This window comes from Xiphophorus hellerii, chromosome 14, assembly GCF_003331165.1.
Source record: "Xiphophorus hellerii strain 12219 chromosome 14, Xiphophorus_hellerii-4.1, whole genome shotgun sequence".
NCBI classification, from domain to species: domain Eukaryota; kingdom Metazoa; phylum Chordata; class Actinopteri; order Cyprinodontiformes; family Poeciliidae; genus Xiphophorus; species Xiphophorus hellerii.
This window is the reverse complement of record NC_045685.1, coordinates 28,681,879-28,698,704: the sequence shown is the minus strand read 5'-3', so window position 1 is coordinate 28,698,704 and position 16,826 is coordinate 28,681,879. Positions and strand designations below refer to the sequence as shown.

General features: G+C 44.4%; 1 protein-coding gene across 1 annotated transcript; it reads left to right on the top strand.

Moving 5' to 3' along the window:
- Positions 1-33: 33 nt before the first annotated feature.
- Positions 34-15,250, top strand: LOC116733504 (uncharacterized). Its single transcript, XM_032584357.1, has 7 exons — positions 34-197; positions 287-464; positions 1,077-1,086; positions 9,981-10,307; positions 11,275-11,601; positions 12,887-13,216; positions 14,942-15,250. Exons 4-7 carry the CDS (start codon positions 10,163-10,165, stop codon positions 15,031-15,033), a joined length of 894 nt encoding a protein of 297 aa, XP_032440248.1. The 5' UTR covers positions 34-197; positions 287-464; positions 1,077-1,086; positions 9,981-10,162; the 3' UTR covers positions 15,034-15,250.
- Positions 15,251-16,826: the final 1,576 nt, after the last annotated feature.

The window sequence follows — 16,826 nt, the reverse complement described above, 5'->3', positions numbered from 1 at the left end:
TCCTCTGCTCACTCTGCTGCTCCTACAGTCTGACCTCGCCAAGGTCGTCACAAAGACTCGGACGGAGAGGATCTCGTTCGAGGGCCAGAAGGTCGCGTCAACGTTGACCTCTACAGGAGATCCCAGTCGGGCCCAGTGGATCTCTGGGACAGGAAGAGGACATCTGATGAAACGCCTCCGTCTGCCCAAGTCCATGAGTGAGTTTTCAGCCACGTTTCCTCACAGAGCTTCTCTCTGCCCACGACCTGCAGACTAGTGACTCCTCGTTCTGTCTCTGCCATTTTAGACGAGTCCCTGACCCGGTTCCAGCTGGTCCTGCAGCCGGGTCTGAAGGCCACGCCAAGAGCCAAGAAAGAGGCTTTGACCCGACTCAGGGGGGTCAAGGCCTTCCTCCACTTTATGTCTGTGGGATACTTGAGGCTGTCGGACTGGAGCTTCTTACACAATGTGGCCAGGATACGTTGGTGAGCAGCAATCAAGTTTATCTGTGTAGCTCATTTCAGCAACAAAGAGCTTTACATCATAAAAACACAAAGTCATAGAAACAGAATCAACAATCAAACATCTAGTCCACTTCCATCATTAAATTATTAATCGATTATGTTTCTAAATCAGCCCTAAGCAGATGGATTTAAAGGAAGTCAGGGTTTCAGCTGTTTCTCAGTTTTCTGAACGTTTGTTTCAGATCAGTGCTGCATAAAAGCTGAATGCAGAACCAGAACCAGAACCAGGAGGTTGATCCAGCAGCAGCTGGTAGTTTAGTGAAACTACCAGTGGATGGTGTAGAACCGAATTGTGTAGAACTAGATGGTGTAGAACTAGATGGTGTAGAAAATACCTAAATGTGTGTATCACACAATAAATTGGATAATTATGTGATTTAATTCTATTCAACAAGTTTAATAAACTCATTATCTAATAAAAATCATCAAGTTGAAGAATATCAGCTCAAAATTCGTTATGTGTGTTTTAATTATCCAAGAATTCACAGTAGTAAAAATAATAAGTAACAATCAGTCCAGCTTCATCCAGGTGGGCAAAACAAGCAGCTGTCTAACTGGCCTCCTGCTCCACAGCTGGGTCAAGGTGATGCTCAGCAGAGGGAAGAAGTTCAGCAGGGTCCGGTCCTACCTCAGCAGCGCCTGTCGGTTCCTGGAGTTCCTGCAGGCCGCTCGCCGCCGCCGCCCAATTTCAGCCACTCAGACGCAGGCGGCGGAAATCCTCCAGGTCCTGAAGAAGACCAGGAGGGGCACGGGCCGCAGAAACGTCTCCCACCTGAAGCTATCAAGTCCGGACGCCATCGCCACCTGCCTCCGGCTGGCTCCAGGCCGGGTGGAGAACCTCCTGGGTGGGTCTCCGCTCCCTTTACCGTTTTTCACCTGGCCGACCTCTGGCTAATCTCTGGCCCACCTCTGACTAACCTCTGGCTAACCTCTGGCCGACCTCTGACCGACTTCTGGCTAATCCCTGGCCGACCTCTGGCTAACCTCTGGCTGACCTCTGGCCGACCTCTGGCTAATCTCTGGCCGACCTCTGACCAACCAATGACCGACTTCTGGCTAATCCCTGGCCAACCTCTGGCTAGCCTCTGGCCGACCTCTGGCTAATCTCTGGCAGACCTCTGACTAACCAATGACCGACCTCTGGCTGACCTCTGGCTAATCTCTGGCCCACCTCTGACTAACCTCTGGCCGACCTCTGGCCGACCTCTGGCTGACCTTTGGCTGACCTCTGGCTAATCTCTGGCCGACCTCTGACTAACCAATGACCGAACTTTGACTAACCTCTGGCCGACCTCTGGCTAACCTCTGGCTAATCTCTGACTAACCTCTGGCCGACCTCTGGCTAATCTCTGACTAACCTCTGGCCGACCTCTGGCTAACCTCTGGCCGACCTCTGGCTAATCTATGGCCGACCTCTGGCTAATCTATGGCCGACCTCTGGCTAATCTATGGTCGACCTCTGTCTAACCTCTGGCCGACCTCTGGCTAATCGCTGGCCGACCTCTGGCTAACCAATGACCGACCTCTGACTAACCTCTGGCCGACCTCTGTCTAACCTCTGGCCGACCTCTGGCTGACCTCTGGCCGACCTCTGGCCAACCTCTGGCTAATCTCTGGCCAACCTCTGGCTAATCTCTGGCCAACCTCTGGCCGACCTCTGGCTGACCTCTGGCCGACCTCTGGCTAATCTCTGGCCAACCTCTGGCCAACCTCTGGCTAATCTCTGGCCAACCTCTGGCCAACCTCTGGCTGACCTCTGGCTAATCTCTGGCCAACCACTGGCTAATCTCTGGCCGACCACTGGCTAACATCTGGCCCACCTCTGGCTAATCTCTGGCTGACCTCTGGCTGACCAATGATCGACCTCTGGCTAATCTCTGGCCCACCTCTGACTAACCTCTGGCCCACCTCTGACTAACCTCTGGCCCACCTCTGATTAGCCTCTGGCTGACCTCTGGCCGACCTCTGGCCCACCTCTGGCCCACCTCTGACTAACCAATGACCGACCTCTGGCTGACCTCTGGCCCACCTCTTCCTTGTACCAGCGGAGCTGGAGACGGACTGCAGTGCCACCCGGAGCCTCTACCTGCTGTATGGCTTCCTGGCGGCGTACTGGGCCTGTCTCAGCGGACTCCGACCCAGAGTGTTCACCACCTTGACAGACGCCGACGTCTCCAAGGCAGAGAAGGAGATGACGGAGGAGGGCATCCTGATCAGCGTACGTAGCTCACACACCCTCTGTACCGAGGCGGGCCGCACAGGAACTCTCTCTCTCCTCCAGGTGGCCGAGCAGCAGACGGCGTCCCGGTCCGGTGAGGCAGCTCTCGCCTTGACGTGCCGGGAGTTTGCTTGGATGGAGCGACTCGTGGCCATCAAAGCTCAGCGGGGCGGCACCAGCAAATACACCCTGTTCACCACAGGGATGAAGAACTTCAGAAAGATAAACCGCTACGTGAAGCTAGCCTGGGCAGAGATGGGCCTGAGCGGCGAGATCAACATCACGCTAATCAGGAGCATCATGGCTGACTGCGTAAGTATCACTGCGCTGTGGTGCATCTTCTGGTAGGCTGCCTGTTCGCCTCGGCCCTGACCTTCAGCCGCTGTTCCTATTCAGGCACAATCCGCCCCGATGAAGGGTTCTGGGAAACGGGTCGGCACAGCCAAGGCTCACCGGCTTAAGGTCAACCTGTGCGCCGCCTCTCTGCCGGACGCCATGAAGGTGAGGCGGTTGGTGGCCTCCAAGCTGGCGGCCCAACAACACCCAGATCCGCTCTCAGGTCCCAAACCCTCCACCGCCACCAAACCCTCCACCGGCCCCCAGCTCTCCTCCACCCCCCAGCTCTCCTCCACCCCTCGGTGCTCCTGGAGCAGCAGAATTCTGCAGGAGGACTCCGACTCCGACCTGGAGGAGTTTGGCTCCTCAAGTTTGCCGTCAAACTCCAAAGCTGGCAGATACGATCTGAAGTCTGAGGGAGCGGCTGGCGATGCCTCCAAGAGAAGAAACATGGCCGCCTGCTTTGTCAGACTGATCCCCTTAAAGATACCAGCCAGAGACTGCAGCCAGCAACCTACAGGTCAACGGGTCACCAGAAAAACATATGCCCTAAGGAAAAGAACATGCCTTAAGAGGAAATATACGTTTTGAGGAACCAGTTGGCTGAAAAACTTCCCACAGTTTTGGTGGTTTGAGTTGAATTGTTTTCCTGTTAGCACTGGTTTGGTTCTGGTTCTGGTTTAATCTAGACGTGTTTCCTGTTCCTGCAGGTCAGATAAACCTTTTGTTCTTTCAACTGCTGGAGTCTCTCCAGTTTGGAGGGTCCAGTACCGACAGGAAGGGCGGTTCAGACCGCATGTTCCATCAGGAAGTGTTTGGGGGCGGGGCATCAACAGGAAGTGTTTGGGGGCGGGGCATCAACAGGAAGTGTTTGGGGGCGGGGCATTAACAGGAAATGTTTGGGGGCGGGGCATCAACAGGAAGTGTTTGGGGGCGGGGCATCAATAGGAAGTGTTTGGGGGGCGGGGCATCAACAGGAAGTTATGGACGTTCAATAAATGACTGACTTTATTTTATTTCTGTGACATCATTAAAACGTCTGAGCGTTCATGTTTAAACAGTTTTAGGAGGATTTGAAAGGCTGCCTTAAATAATTACAGAATAATTTTAAATAGTTTAATAAAAGCCTTTTTAAAATGCCTGGAAGGTAGATTCCTTTTCAGAGCCTCCACATGTTTCTACTTCTCCACTTCAACAGAGCAGAATCAGAACAAACTGATGATTCAAACTGAGCCTCCTGTCCTCCTGCTGCAGTAGCTTCTCAGGTCATTAAACTGCTTCTCTTCACATAACTTCTCCGTTTTTATGCAACAAAATGAAGAAAGAAAGGTCACATATTCAGATAGTATTCCATGTGATCTCCACCAGTATCTTTATGTGTCAAGACAAAATCATCAGCCAACACTGCAGCTTCTGATACAGTTTTTACCTTCTGTTCATTAATGTACTGCAATGCATTGAGAAACAGAGTTATTAAATTGTTCCAGAACCATTAAATTACAGAGGTCACCAAGTGTTTTAACCTCAGAGGAAGTGCACCAACGACTGAAATGAATCTCCAAATCCCTGCAAACTCTACATAAGTTTTGTCACCTTTTTTCCAGTTTCTAAACTTCTGCCTGTATGTAGGACTAATTCATACGCTCTCAGTATTGTAGCTTTAACCTTGGCATAATCCTGGCCATCATCTAAGCTCAACATAGAAAAAGCTTCCTGAGGACGACCAACCAAAACACACTGAAGCAAAACGATGTGGTCTGAATCAGACCAGCCTCTTGTCTCTGCAACCCTTTCAAACAAAGTGAAAAAAGTTTCAACATCCTTTTCACTAAACTTAGGCACCAAACGCAAGTCACTCAAAATGTCAGATGCTTTACATTTTGAGTCCATAACACAAGATTAAACAAATAGTTTGTCATCTTTCATCAGATTTCATTTCTCACTTTCTAAATGTATTCTTGCCAATTCAGTTTCCTGTCTTAGTTTTTCCAAAGCAAGAACCTTTTCCAAATCTGCCTGCCGTCGTAAAGCCTCCAAAGCCAAACTTTTCCTTCTCCAGTTGCATTCTTAACCTTAGCATCTCTTTTGTTGTTCAAAATCCAGAAGTTTAGGCTTTACAACCTCTAAATCCAAATCTTCAGGCATTGAAGGCAAAGACAAAACGCCCATTTCAATTAAGTTTTCCCTTGAAATTGCTTTAACATTTTCTTTCAACCGTTTATCACCAACACTTATTTTAAAGTGCTCAGCAATTTTTACTAATTGTTCTCTAGAACACAGATCCAGAAATTCTGCTGATGGATTTTTATTAAAATCTTCAACAGACATAATTAAATTCTTAATCAGAAAACAATGGCTGTGCCCCCGAGACAATTTCTCCAACCATATGATCTCACACTATTATTTTTGAGCACATGAATCCCAAAGGGGAAACACGCTGAGGCCTAAAGGAGAACCAGTTCAGATCAGTCATGCTTAATTGCACAAACCAGTCAACAATCACACTTACCATTAGAGTCGTCAGAAGAAATGAAAGCAAACTACTTACCCCAAACCAGAAAAAAGAAGAGAGAAAAAAAACATTTCTCTAAAAATAACCCAAGATTCCCACACTAACTTCCCAATTAAATTAATAAACAAAGCTTACTAACTGAAACAACTGTTGCGCCAAACTATAACATAAATTTGAACGAGCCCCCAATTTGTTATGGTCTGGCTCTAGTACCATAACAAACGAAAGGGAAGCAACGCGTGGGATAACTTAAAATAGGATTTATTTAACAAAAGTCATAACTGGTTGGAGAGGAAAGGGAAAAAGAGGAGAGGTTGACAGACAAAGAGAAAAACTGGTGAGAAAAAGGTGGTGCATTTTAAGCTGATCTGATGTCATTCATGGAGACACTGACCAGCTGCCTCCACTTCCAATCAGCACCAATCAGAAGATCTGGAGCAGGGATGCTAAACCCCAAAGGAATAGCATTGGGCCGTAACAATGGTTATTATAATTGTTACCTGTGAGGGTTAAATATTACAGTAAATGAATGCAGGTTGTAGTGAAGAGGTGGCAGAACTCTGAAAATCCCTGGTTTTGATGTCAGACATTTTTATTAGGCCTGTGCAGTAAAGGTCACGGATCCTGGCCATCGAACTTTGACCTGTGTGATCCTGGCGATTTGAGGGCCAAAAGTTTTATTTAAAATGAGATGAGAGATGAAGGAAACATTAAAAACCTTGTTCAACCCACAGTCAGAATCATTCATTAACTGTTTATCCATTTACTGAACAGGTGGTTTACATATTTTAATGACAAACAGTCTTCTAGGTCAAATACAAAAAATACATTAGATTTTCTCCGTCAGCGATGGAAGCTGTGAAGCTGTGAAGCAGTAAATACTCTGGATGCAGAGAAATGCACGCTGCTGCCCCCTGTGGTCACAGAGTATGATGGTGACAGAATCAGGTGCAACACCTGCAGCGTAAACCGCAGCAACTTCCTGCTGTTGTTCCCTCGCAGTCTGCAGGCAGAAACTGCTGCTGTGGTTCCTGCTCTTCCTCTACGTTTCTTTTACAGGTCGGTCTGCGGTTGAAACCATCCTGAGGTTCACGTTGAGTTTTGTTTCACTTCTAGGAAGTTACTGATGATTTGAGCCATTAGTGAGGAAACCTTTATAAATCACTGTGGAGCCCTGCTAGTCTCGCGGTAATTAGTATCCAAAATGTTTATTAAAACCAAAATTACAATATTAATCAAATCGTTCATATCTGAATTCACTTCAGTCGATTTAGTGTGACGTCATGAATCAGCTTTCTAACCGGAGAAAGCTGCACAGTTTCAGAAAGGTTCATGTTCATTCCAGGCTGTCCGTGTTAACTTGCTGCGTCAGGGAAGTGAGTTTATAAAGTGCTAATAACAATTATGAATATTAATCTGAACGCACAGTAACTGTTTTAAACAGAAGCCTGTCATTAGGTGTTATTTAGCAGAACTCGTCAAAGAGTTACCTGGACCGGTGAAAAGACCAGTTATGGTTTTGAGTGATGAGAAATCAGAGAAATCAGAATATTTCTCAGTTTTCATCATTTGTTCTGGACATTTAAAGCTCTGAACGTTGTGAGTGAAAACAAACATAAAAATATAAACTGCTGCTGCGGTTCTGATTCTTCCATCCTACATTTATTTCACTGATATTCTTGTTTCCAGTTGGGACCTGCAACAAGCAGAGGAGACCCAACAGAACCAGGATGGTTCTCTAGGACCAGTTAGAGAAGCAGACTGGAACCAGTGAGACTCAGAGGTTCAACTGGAATAATATTTAATAAGATTGATGTTAGCCTTGGACTTTAGGCCTTTTTGTTCTCAGATTTATTTTCCACAAAGCAGCTCCTGCTCTCACATCTGACAATAACATAAAACCAAGAAGGAACTTCTGAGGTCAGGCTGGTTCTGATCCAGTTCTGATGGAGAGAGCTGCTCTCTCTATCAGCCTGAGTTCATCCAATCAGAGCGAAGGAAAGAGGCCAGCAGGTCACCTGACCCGCTGATGACGAGGCCTTTATTAAATAAATCACAAACTGGATCAACAGGAATGAAGCTATGAGGAAACTGGAGCTCCTCGCCTTTCCTCAGAACTGAACTGGACCCAACAGAACCGGTTCAGCAGAACCTGAAGCAGCCAATCAGCTGAAAGTCCAGGGCCACTGGGTGGATCTCTGGTTCCAGTTCAGACGGTGATCTGGTGACAGAGGAGAGCAGCTGATGAAGAAAACCTCTCAGTTTGTTCTGGCTTCTCTCTGAGAGGAAGAGGATGATGATGATGATGATGATGATGATGATGATGATGGTCCTCCTGCTCGGTAAGGTCACCTTCCTCTCTCTGCTCCTCATCCTCTCTGGAAGCTGCTGATCAGCTGGTGATCATAATGATTGATTATTGATTTAACTTTAACAAAGACTTGAATAATAAATAATCATCTGGATGTTTTTCCTCATAAAGTCGCTTCATGACGTAAAGATGTTGAAGTGAAACTAAAATGAAGCTCTGTGGTTGTTGGGTCGACTCTGATCTGGATCATAAAACCAACATAAAGCTGCATGACAGGAGAAAATGTTTGGGGGCGGGGCATAAACAGGAAGTGTTTGGGGGCGGGGCATCAACAGGAAGTGTTTGGCGGTGGGGCATCAACAGGAAGTGTTTGGGGGCGGGGCATCAACAAGAAGTGTTTGGGGGCGGGGCATCAACAGGAAGTGTTTGGGGGCGGGGCATCAACACCGGTTGACCGGTTAATGGGTTAGTTAGTGGGTTGGTTGGAAATACAAACAGCTGGTTTCATAAAGTCCATTTCAACCTTTTTCTTTAAAGGTCTTTGGCATTAGAGCCGGATCATAAAGAGAAACTGATTCCACAACCCAAAGTTTTAAACTCAGGATCCTCTGATTCCACATCTACAATCTAACTGGCTCAGGTTGTAACAGGAAGCAAGATCAGTTACCGCAACCAGTTCTACATCACCCAGTTCTACATTAACCAGTTCTATATCATCCAGTTCTACATTAACCAGTTCTACATCACCCAGTTCTACATTAACCAGTTCTATATCACCCAGTTCTACATTAACCAGTTCTATATCATCCAGTTCTACATTAACCAGTTCTACATCACCCAGTTCTACATTAACCAGTTCTATATCACCCAGTTCTACATTAACCAGTTCTACATCACCTTGTTCTACATTAACCAGTTCTATAGTACCCAGTTCTACATTAACCAGTTCTACATTAACCAGTTCTACATTAACCAGTTCTATATCACGCGGTTCTACATTAACCAGTTCTACATTAACCAGTTCTACATTAACCAGTTCTACATTAACCAGTTCTATATCACGCGGTTCTACATTAACCAGTTCTACATTAACCAGTTCTATATCAACCAGTTCTACATCACCTTGTTCTACATTAACCAGTTCTATAGTACCCAGTTGTACATTAACCAGTTCTATATCACGCGGTTCTACATTAACCAGTTCTACATTAACCAGTTCTATATCACGCGGTTCTACATTAACCAGTTCTATATCATCCAGTTCTACATTAACAAGTTCTACATTAACCAGTTCTACATTAACCAGTTCTATATCATCCAGTTCTACAGTCCTTCATTGAGAGAAGAGATTTTAAACCCAGATGTAGTTTCACTAAACTACCATCTCCTGCTGGTTCTGGTTCTGGTTCTGCTCTGCATCCAGAACCAAACATGGAGAAGCAGCATTCAGCTTCTATGCATCATGAGTCTGGAACAAACTTCCAGAAAACTGTAAAACAGTTGAAACACTGAGATCCTTTAAAACCAGCTGGTTTAGAAACATCGACCAACATATTGATGACTGTGATGATGTCACTATAATGATGATGTCACTGTGATGATGATGTCACTATGATGATGATGTCACTATGATGATGATGTCACTATGATGATGATGTCACTGTGATGATGATGTCACTATGATGATGATGTCACAGTTAAAACATAAAATCTGTTAATATTTCCTCGTCTGCATTCAGTTTTTTATGACTTTGTATTTCCGTGTTTTGTGATGTGAAGCTCCTTTTACTGCCCTGTTGGTGAAATGTGCTTCACAGATCAACTCTATTGATTAGTTACTATTATTAAATCTGGGATTTAACCAATTTCTATAGAAACACGTTAAACTTCATCATCTGCTGAAAACAATAACATCACATTCCATAATGCCAATATTAAATGTTTCAGAGTTTTTCAGTCCTGATGAAACATGTTGGTTAAAAACCAGAAAACTGCCAACCTGCCTGTTTCTCTGGCAGAATTTCAGTCTTTACCGTCTTCATCATGTCCTCAGAGCTGCTGCTGTCTGTCCAACTCACCTGGTCCTCTGGTGTCTCTCAGTCCAACAGGTGGAGGTGGAACCAGGGGTGGAGTCTGTCCTGCTGCCCTGCAGAACCACAGAGGATCTGGATGGAGACGTTAAGGTGGAGTGGAGGGACAGATTTAACTGGACGGTCCATGTGTATCAGAACGGTTCTGATCAGCCTGCAGATCAACACTGGCTCTACAGAACCAGAACCAAGATGGATGAAAACCCGCTGAGGACTGGAGACCTCGGTGTGACTCTCAGATGGCCCAGTGATGGAGACAGTAACACCTTCACCTGCAGCGCCTCCAACAGGAAGGGAGAAAAACTGATGGAGAAACAAGTGAAGCTGCAGGTCACTGGTGAGTTAAATCTGATATCATTTCAGAGGATTAACTGGTTATTGTCTAGATGTAATTAGTTCTTATGGACCTGGTAACAAACAATATCAAACTCCTACATTTCATGCTGAGCATCGCGGCTGGTTCAGGTTTGGACCAACAGCAACAATAATCTGTGTTTTGGGGAAACGTCTGAACAGCTGATATTGTTTTTAATCAGCTGATTTAGGTCAATAATATGTACAATATGTTCAGTTTAATAAAATATGTTCAGTTTAATAAAATATGTTCAGTTTAATAAAATATGTTCAGTTTAATATAATATGTTCAGTTTAAGATAATATGTTCAGTTTAAGAGCTGCTTCATACGACACTAAGCCGATGTAGTGACAGTGCGTTCTACTCGTCACGGTTCTGTTCCCATGGTGCAAAAGGAGATCTAATCGATTCATTGGCTTTTCTGAATTGATATTGAATTGGAGAAATAAACTGTAAAGTATTGATGAATCAGTGTTTTTATGTACATCAGTTTCTGAGAAGGAACTTGGAAAGTTAAGCCCAGATAACTTAGTGCTAGTGAGTGTTAGCTACCATGTTGCCCATAGCCAGAATGGGTTGGTTGAAAGACGACCTTTCATGTGATGCTGCCTTCTTCCTGGCTGCCTTCTTCCTGACGCTGCCTTCTTCCTGATGCTGCCTTCTTCCTGACGCTGCCTTCTTCCTGATGCTGCCTTCTTCCTGACTGCCTTCTTCCTGACTGCCTTCTTCCTGACTGCCTTCTTCCTGACTGCCTTCTTCCTGACTGCCTTCTTCCTGGCTCATGTTACGCTCATTACTTTCCAGAATCACTCGGAGAGTAAAGCTGGTAGGTGTGAAGGACAGCAAGGCTGGAACCAGTCCAACATGTTGGACCTTCACCCAGTCAGAGGAAATGTCCTCAGAGCTGCTGCTGTCTGTCCAACTCATCTTGTCCTCTGTTGTCTCTCAGTCCCACAGGTGGAGGTGGAATCGGGGGTGGAGTCTGTCCTGCTGCCCTGCAGAACCAGAAAGAACCTGCCTGGAGACGTTAGAGTGGAGTGGAGGGACAGAGACGACAAGACGGTCCATGTGTATCAGAACGGTTCTGATCAGCCTGGAGAACAGAACAGATCCTACAGAACCAGAACCAAGATGGAGGAAGATCCACTGAGAACTGGAGACCTCAGTCTGACTCTGAGACGACCCACTGACGAAGACAGCAACATCTACACCTGCAGCGTCTCCAAAGGGGACGGAGACATCCTGATGAAGAAACAAGTAAAGCTCCAGGTCAAAGGTCAGTGGGGTCAAAGGTACCAGTACTGGAGCTAACTTTTGTTTCTGCTCCCCAACTTTTCACTCAAATGTAGAAGTTGCCACTGTGGGATTTTAATTCATTAACAGAGGGAGACAGACTGAGGAGGTGATGCATGCAGACACAGTGTCCTTTATTCCCTGGGTCAGCAGGCAGCAGCTAGCTTGGCCAACGTCAACAATCAGGACTATAAGACCTTAAAATCCATCAGTTATGCTGCAGGTTTTAAATTAATTTAACACAACAGTCTTTAGTGCAATGTGGCAGAATAGTTTTCTAAAAACATTAAGATGAGAATCTTAGATTTTTCCTGCAGCTCCTCCTCTCATGGTGCTTCTGATAAATGTTTTCTCTGATGTCAGGTCTGTAGCCCTGTTAGCTCCAAGATGTCTGATTATTCTCATGTCCTGCTGTCTGTCTGTCTGTCTGTCTGTCTGTCTGTCTGAGCTAAAGAATCAATCTGTACATGAACTCTGGAGAAAACCTGCCGCTGCTGTGAACCAGATGGAGAGCTCTCTGCTCCTCTCTGGTAACACTTACAGTCAAAGTTACAGATTTTCTCCGATATGGTCTGATGTGCTGCGTTTTATCTCCTCTGCTGCCAGTGGGATCAGCCTTTGAGAAGAAGTTTCCATAGCAACAGATTGTAAAAACCAGGGTTCAGTCCTTGAATGAGGCGTTCAGCTTGGTCCACATGGGCGACATGGGCAGCTACCCAGGGCGGCATCTTGTGGGGGCAGCATGAGAGGCTAGACCTTCAAGGATTTTACACATTTACACAAGTTTGTCTTGTAAATGAGACAATGAGTTTCAAGAAATTTCCCAATATAAATACAGGAGTAATAACATTTCTGCCACAGTTAAAGGACCTTTGGTTAAACAAACTTCAGGTCTCAAGTTTTCCAGCTAATCCTCCATGTTTGGAGAAAATCTTCTTTCTGTCCTGCAGGTTAGGAGAAAAGGCTCCACATGTGAGTCTATGGGTCCCAAAGGTTAAAGGTGGTGCTTCTTGGTGAACTACATTATATGTAACTTTTGTGATGTTAACAAAGATGTCGTCTCACACTGTGAATGCTGGGAAATGTGGTCCAATCAGTGTGTTTGGGTAAATGGACGTTCGACACAAGTAAGAGTAAAGAAGCATTTAGTAAAATGGCAACTCAAGACCATAACTTCTGATTTAATATTTATAATATCATCAAGCAGAAAAAAAATAAAGTTATGTGAAAATATAATCCTAAATATATATTTGTCTTTCTTCTCTCAGTCTGTCAGGTGGAGGTGAAAGAGGGGGCGGAGTCTGTCCTGCTGCCGTTCAGAACAACACCTGACCTGCCTGGAGACGCTACAGTGGTGTGGGGACGTATTGATCCAGAGCCAAAAAGGATCGTTCACATGTACTACAGCAGTTCTGATCAGCCTGATGACCAGGATGAGTATTTTAGTACCAGAACCAAGATGGCTGACAACCTGCTGACATCTGGAGACCTCAGTCTGACTCTGAGGCGTCCCACAGTGAGAGACAGTGGGCAGTACGAATCCTGTATAGAGAGTGGGCAGATCTGGAGAAAGAAAAAGGTTCTGCTTAAAGTCAAAGGTCAGTTTGTCTCGTTTTGATTATGTCAATTTGAACCATGGTTACCTCAGTGGCTAACCCAACAGAAAATAACCCAACAGAAAATAACCCAACAGAAAATAACCCAACCCAAACTAACCCAGCCCAAACCAAACTAATCCAACCCAAACTAACCCAAACCAAACCAACCCAAACCAAACTAACCCAACCCAAACTAACCCAAACCAACCCAAACCAAACTAACCCAACCCAAACCAAACTAACCCAACCCAAACCAAACTAACCCAACCCAAACCAAACCAAACTAACCCAACCCAAACCAAACTAACCCAACCCAAACTAACCCAAACCAACCCAAACCAAACCAAACTAACCCAACCCAAACCAAACCAAACTAACCCAACCCAAACCAAACTAACCCAACCCAAACTAACCCAACCCAACCCAACCCAAACTAACCCATTACATTAGGTAACAATACTACATGTTAAGATAAAGTATTAGCCTAACTATTAGACAGTCATCTCCGTCTCCCATAAAACACTCTTTAATATACATAAAAAGACGTTAATTAGACAATAAGATATTAAATATTTGGTATAGTTTAATTTAATGGTTAAGGCATTTATCTATTAATTATTAAAACTAAAGATATAGAATTTAGCTAGTAGGTTAGCTAGCATTAAGTTTTAAGTCACTATGAATGTCAACTATTATACGGTTTCTTTAATAGTATATATTACAGATATATACTATCTATATATCAGAGATGTGCGGTCAGGGGGGGCAAGTGAGGTGGAGCCTCACCTGACAAAAGGAAAAATATAATAATAAAATAATTTATATTATATTGCTATTTTCACTCTGTGGTTTGTAATATAAAGTATTTATTTTTCATTTAACTTAACCAATTAATAATATCTACACGTCCAAGTTTGATTAATGAACTGAGTTATTCTGCGGCTGTAGATGTAGAAATAGAAGATTTGTCTTTTTGCCCTCCAGCCTGAAATTTCCTCATGTAAACAACAACAACATGCAGGGGGTCAATATTTGTAAATGTTTTTATGATTAAGTCAGAACCTCACTGATTTATAATATATATCTTTAGGTAGATATCTCTCAAAGTACTGTCCAGTAAAAAGTTATAGTTTTTAAGTAACAATAATAATAATAGGGTATTAAGAATTACTAAATAATGAAGGGATACTAATTTAAAACAATTAGACAACATATCCAGTACTGAAGACAACCTGTAATTTTTGACAGCCAGTAAATTGAATGAAAATAATTGGTGGTTTTTGTGAAAGTAACCTGCAGACCAGCTGCGTTCCAGGAAGCATTGGGTCATTTCTGAGTTAAAGTACTTTGACCTTGATGGAAAGTCTCCTGTAGGACATGGAATGACCTTGAAACAACATTTAGGTCCAGGGAAATAAACCTGGAACTCTGGGATTATAACCTTTATGTAAAGTAAAACTGAATTTATGTTGAGATTGCACACTTTATTATTTTTTTCCTCAGTAATTTTTGAAGGATAAAATGGAAATGAATGGAAATAACCAGTAAGTACTGGGAGAGGCCTCCGATGATATGAAAGCAGTTTTTCTTTCCATGCCAAATATGTATTATTGATTTCTGCTCAGTTCACACAGAGGAGGTTCTGTGGGAACTGAGCAGATCGTCTCCAGCTGATTGGTTGTTTCTGGACTCTTGTCTCTAACTTGTCCTCTGTCTCCTCTGCAGGGACTGTCCCGGTCCAGGACCAGCTGGAGGACATCAGGACCAGACGTGGTTCTGTTGATCCGACTCCTCTCATGACTGAAGAAGCTGTTTGATCGACATATTGATCATTGACTGTAAATCCATCTGACTTTGGATCAGAGTGAAATCTCAGGATCTGGCAGGATGAAAACTATTTTTATTTGCTCAGTCTTAGTGGGCATCGGCACCAGGTTGGTGAGGTGTGTGCTAGCAGCAGAAATGTCTCCTGGTCTTCAGCCAAAGACTAAAGAGAAATCCTCCAACACTAAAATCTGACGCCTCCATCTTGTTTCCATCTGGTGAAACAGGAAGTTGCTCTCAGTGTCTTCAGAGGTTTTTGTGTCGTTTCCTTCAGTGGTTCTTGGTGCAGCGCCCCCACAGGCCAGGAGGGGAACAGGTTGGTTTGACTCAGAACCACAGCAGCTGGAGGTGGAGCAGATGTTCTGGTTCCAGTAGAACCGGGTCGACCGGACCATCAGGAGGAAAACAGCCTTGGTTTTGGAACCCAGCAGTATTTTGTGGTGGATCTGCACCAGGCCCATGTCACAGACTGGTCCTCTGAAAGGACTGATTCAGATTTTTTAGGTGAAGTCACATCTTCAGAGTGGTGGAGAAACTGAACGGATCCACTGGGCCCAAACAACTATGAGGCCTAAAAAACACAGAAATGTCTCCAGACGTTTTCTGTGTTGTGGGCTGAACTCCAGCGGACGGCTGAGTCGCTGCTGATGGGCTGCGAACATACAGCAGATGATCTGAAGATATTATTTTCCAAAAAGTTACTCAAGTAAATGTAACTGAGTAAATGTAACTAATTACTTCCCAACTTCGTGTTTCATGTACAAATAAATGTTTTCCAATAAAAAAAAAAAGTTTATGAAATGAAACTCAGAGGAAGATGGACACGGTTAGAGGTGGAGGACATGGCAACAAACAGATAACAGGAAATTGTGATTTTCTGATCAGGAACAGAGAAAAGAACATTATTCTACAATATAATATCACAAGGAACGTGTATTCTTAAATGGAGCGGTATCACACCAAGTCACTGTTGGCCTTTAATAAACACCAAGAAGAAGAAGAAGCTAATCTGCAGCTCTGTCCTTTGTTTGCTGTTGGACGTTTTGGACTGGAATCTACCTGGAATATACCTGGAATCTACCTGGAGTCTACCTGGAATCTACCTGGAATCCACCTGGAATCCCCCGGTGGCCCCTGTCAGTCCCCCGATGCTTTGGAGACATTTTGGTTCCTTTCATTGTGGCATGTTTGGCTTTTTGCTGCGGTTCTGATTATTGCTACAATATTTTCTCTGATGTTTATTTCATGAACTCTAATTGGGCCGAATCTTCCTTTAACACTTGAGGTTCTGCAGTAACTTCTGTTTACAGCCCAGAACCTCCAGCGGCTTTAACCCGCCTGGCAGAAACGGTAAGGAGAAGCAGAGAACAGAGAGCAGGTGGTACCGGGTGGTACCGGGTGGTACCAGGTGGTACCGGGTGGTACCGGGGCTTTGAGCTGCGTTGCGACTCGCGGTGACAGTCTCAGTGTCTTATATCAGGATGTCTGATATAAAGACAGATATTCTTTCTATCTGTCGGTGGTTCCGACCCAGACTGCCTGTCAATGTCAATGTCAATGTCAAATTTATTTATATAGCACCTTACAGCAGACAAGACTGCACCAAAGTGCTGCACAAAAACAACAACACAAAAACAACAACACAATGACAAAACAGAACACACATCATTTAAATGCCAAAGAATAAAAATGAGTTTTAAGAAGCGATTTAAAATGGTCCAGGCTGTGGGCAGATCTAATCTGGAAAGGTAAGTTATTCCATAAAACAGGAGCAGCAACAGAAAAA

What these genes read in the sequence shown, in the direction of transcription:
- LOC116733504 (XM_032584357.1), top strand. Translation starts at nt 10,163, where the DNA reads ATGGATGAAAACCCGCTGAGGACTGGAGACCTCGGTGTGACTCTCAGA. An exon ending in AGTGAAGCTGCAGGTCACTG is followed by an intron (nt 10,308 to 11,274) that starts GTGAGTTAAATC and finishes GTTGTCTCTCAG; the next exon opens with TCCCACAGGTGGAGGTGGAA. An exon ending in GGTTCTGCTTAAAGTCAAAG is followed by an intron (nt 13,217 to 14,941) that starts GTCAGTTTGTCT and finishes TCTCCTCTGCAG; the next exon opens with GGACTGTCCCGGTCCAGGAC.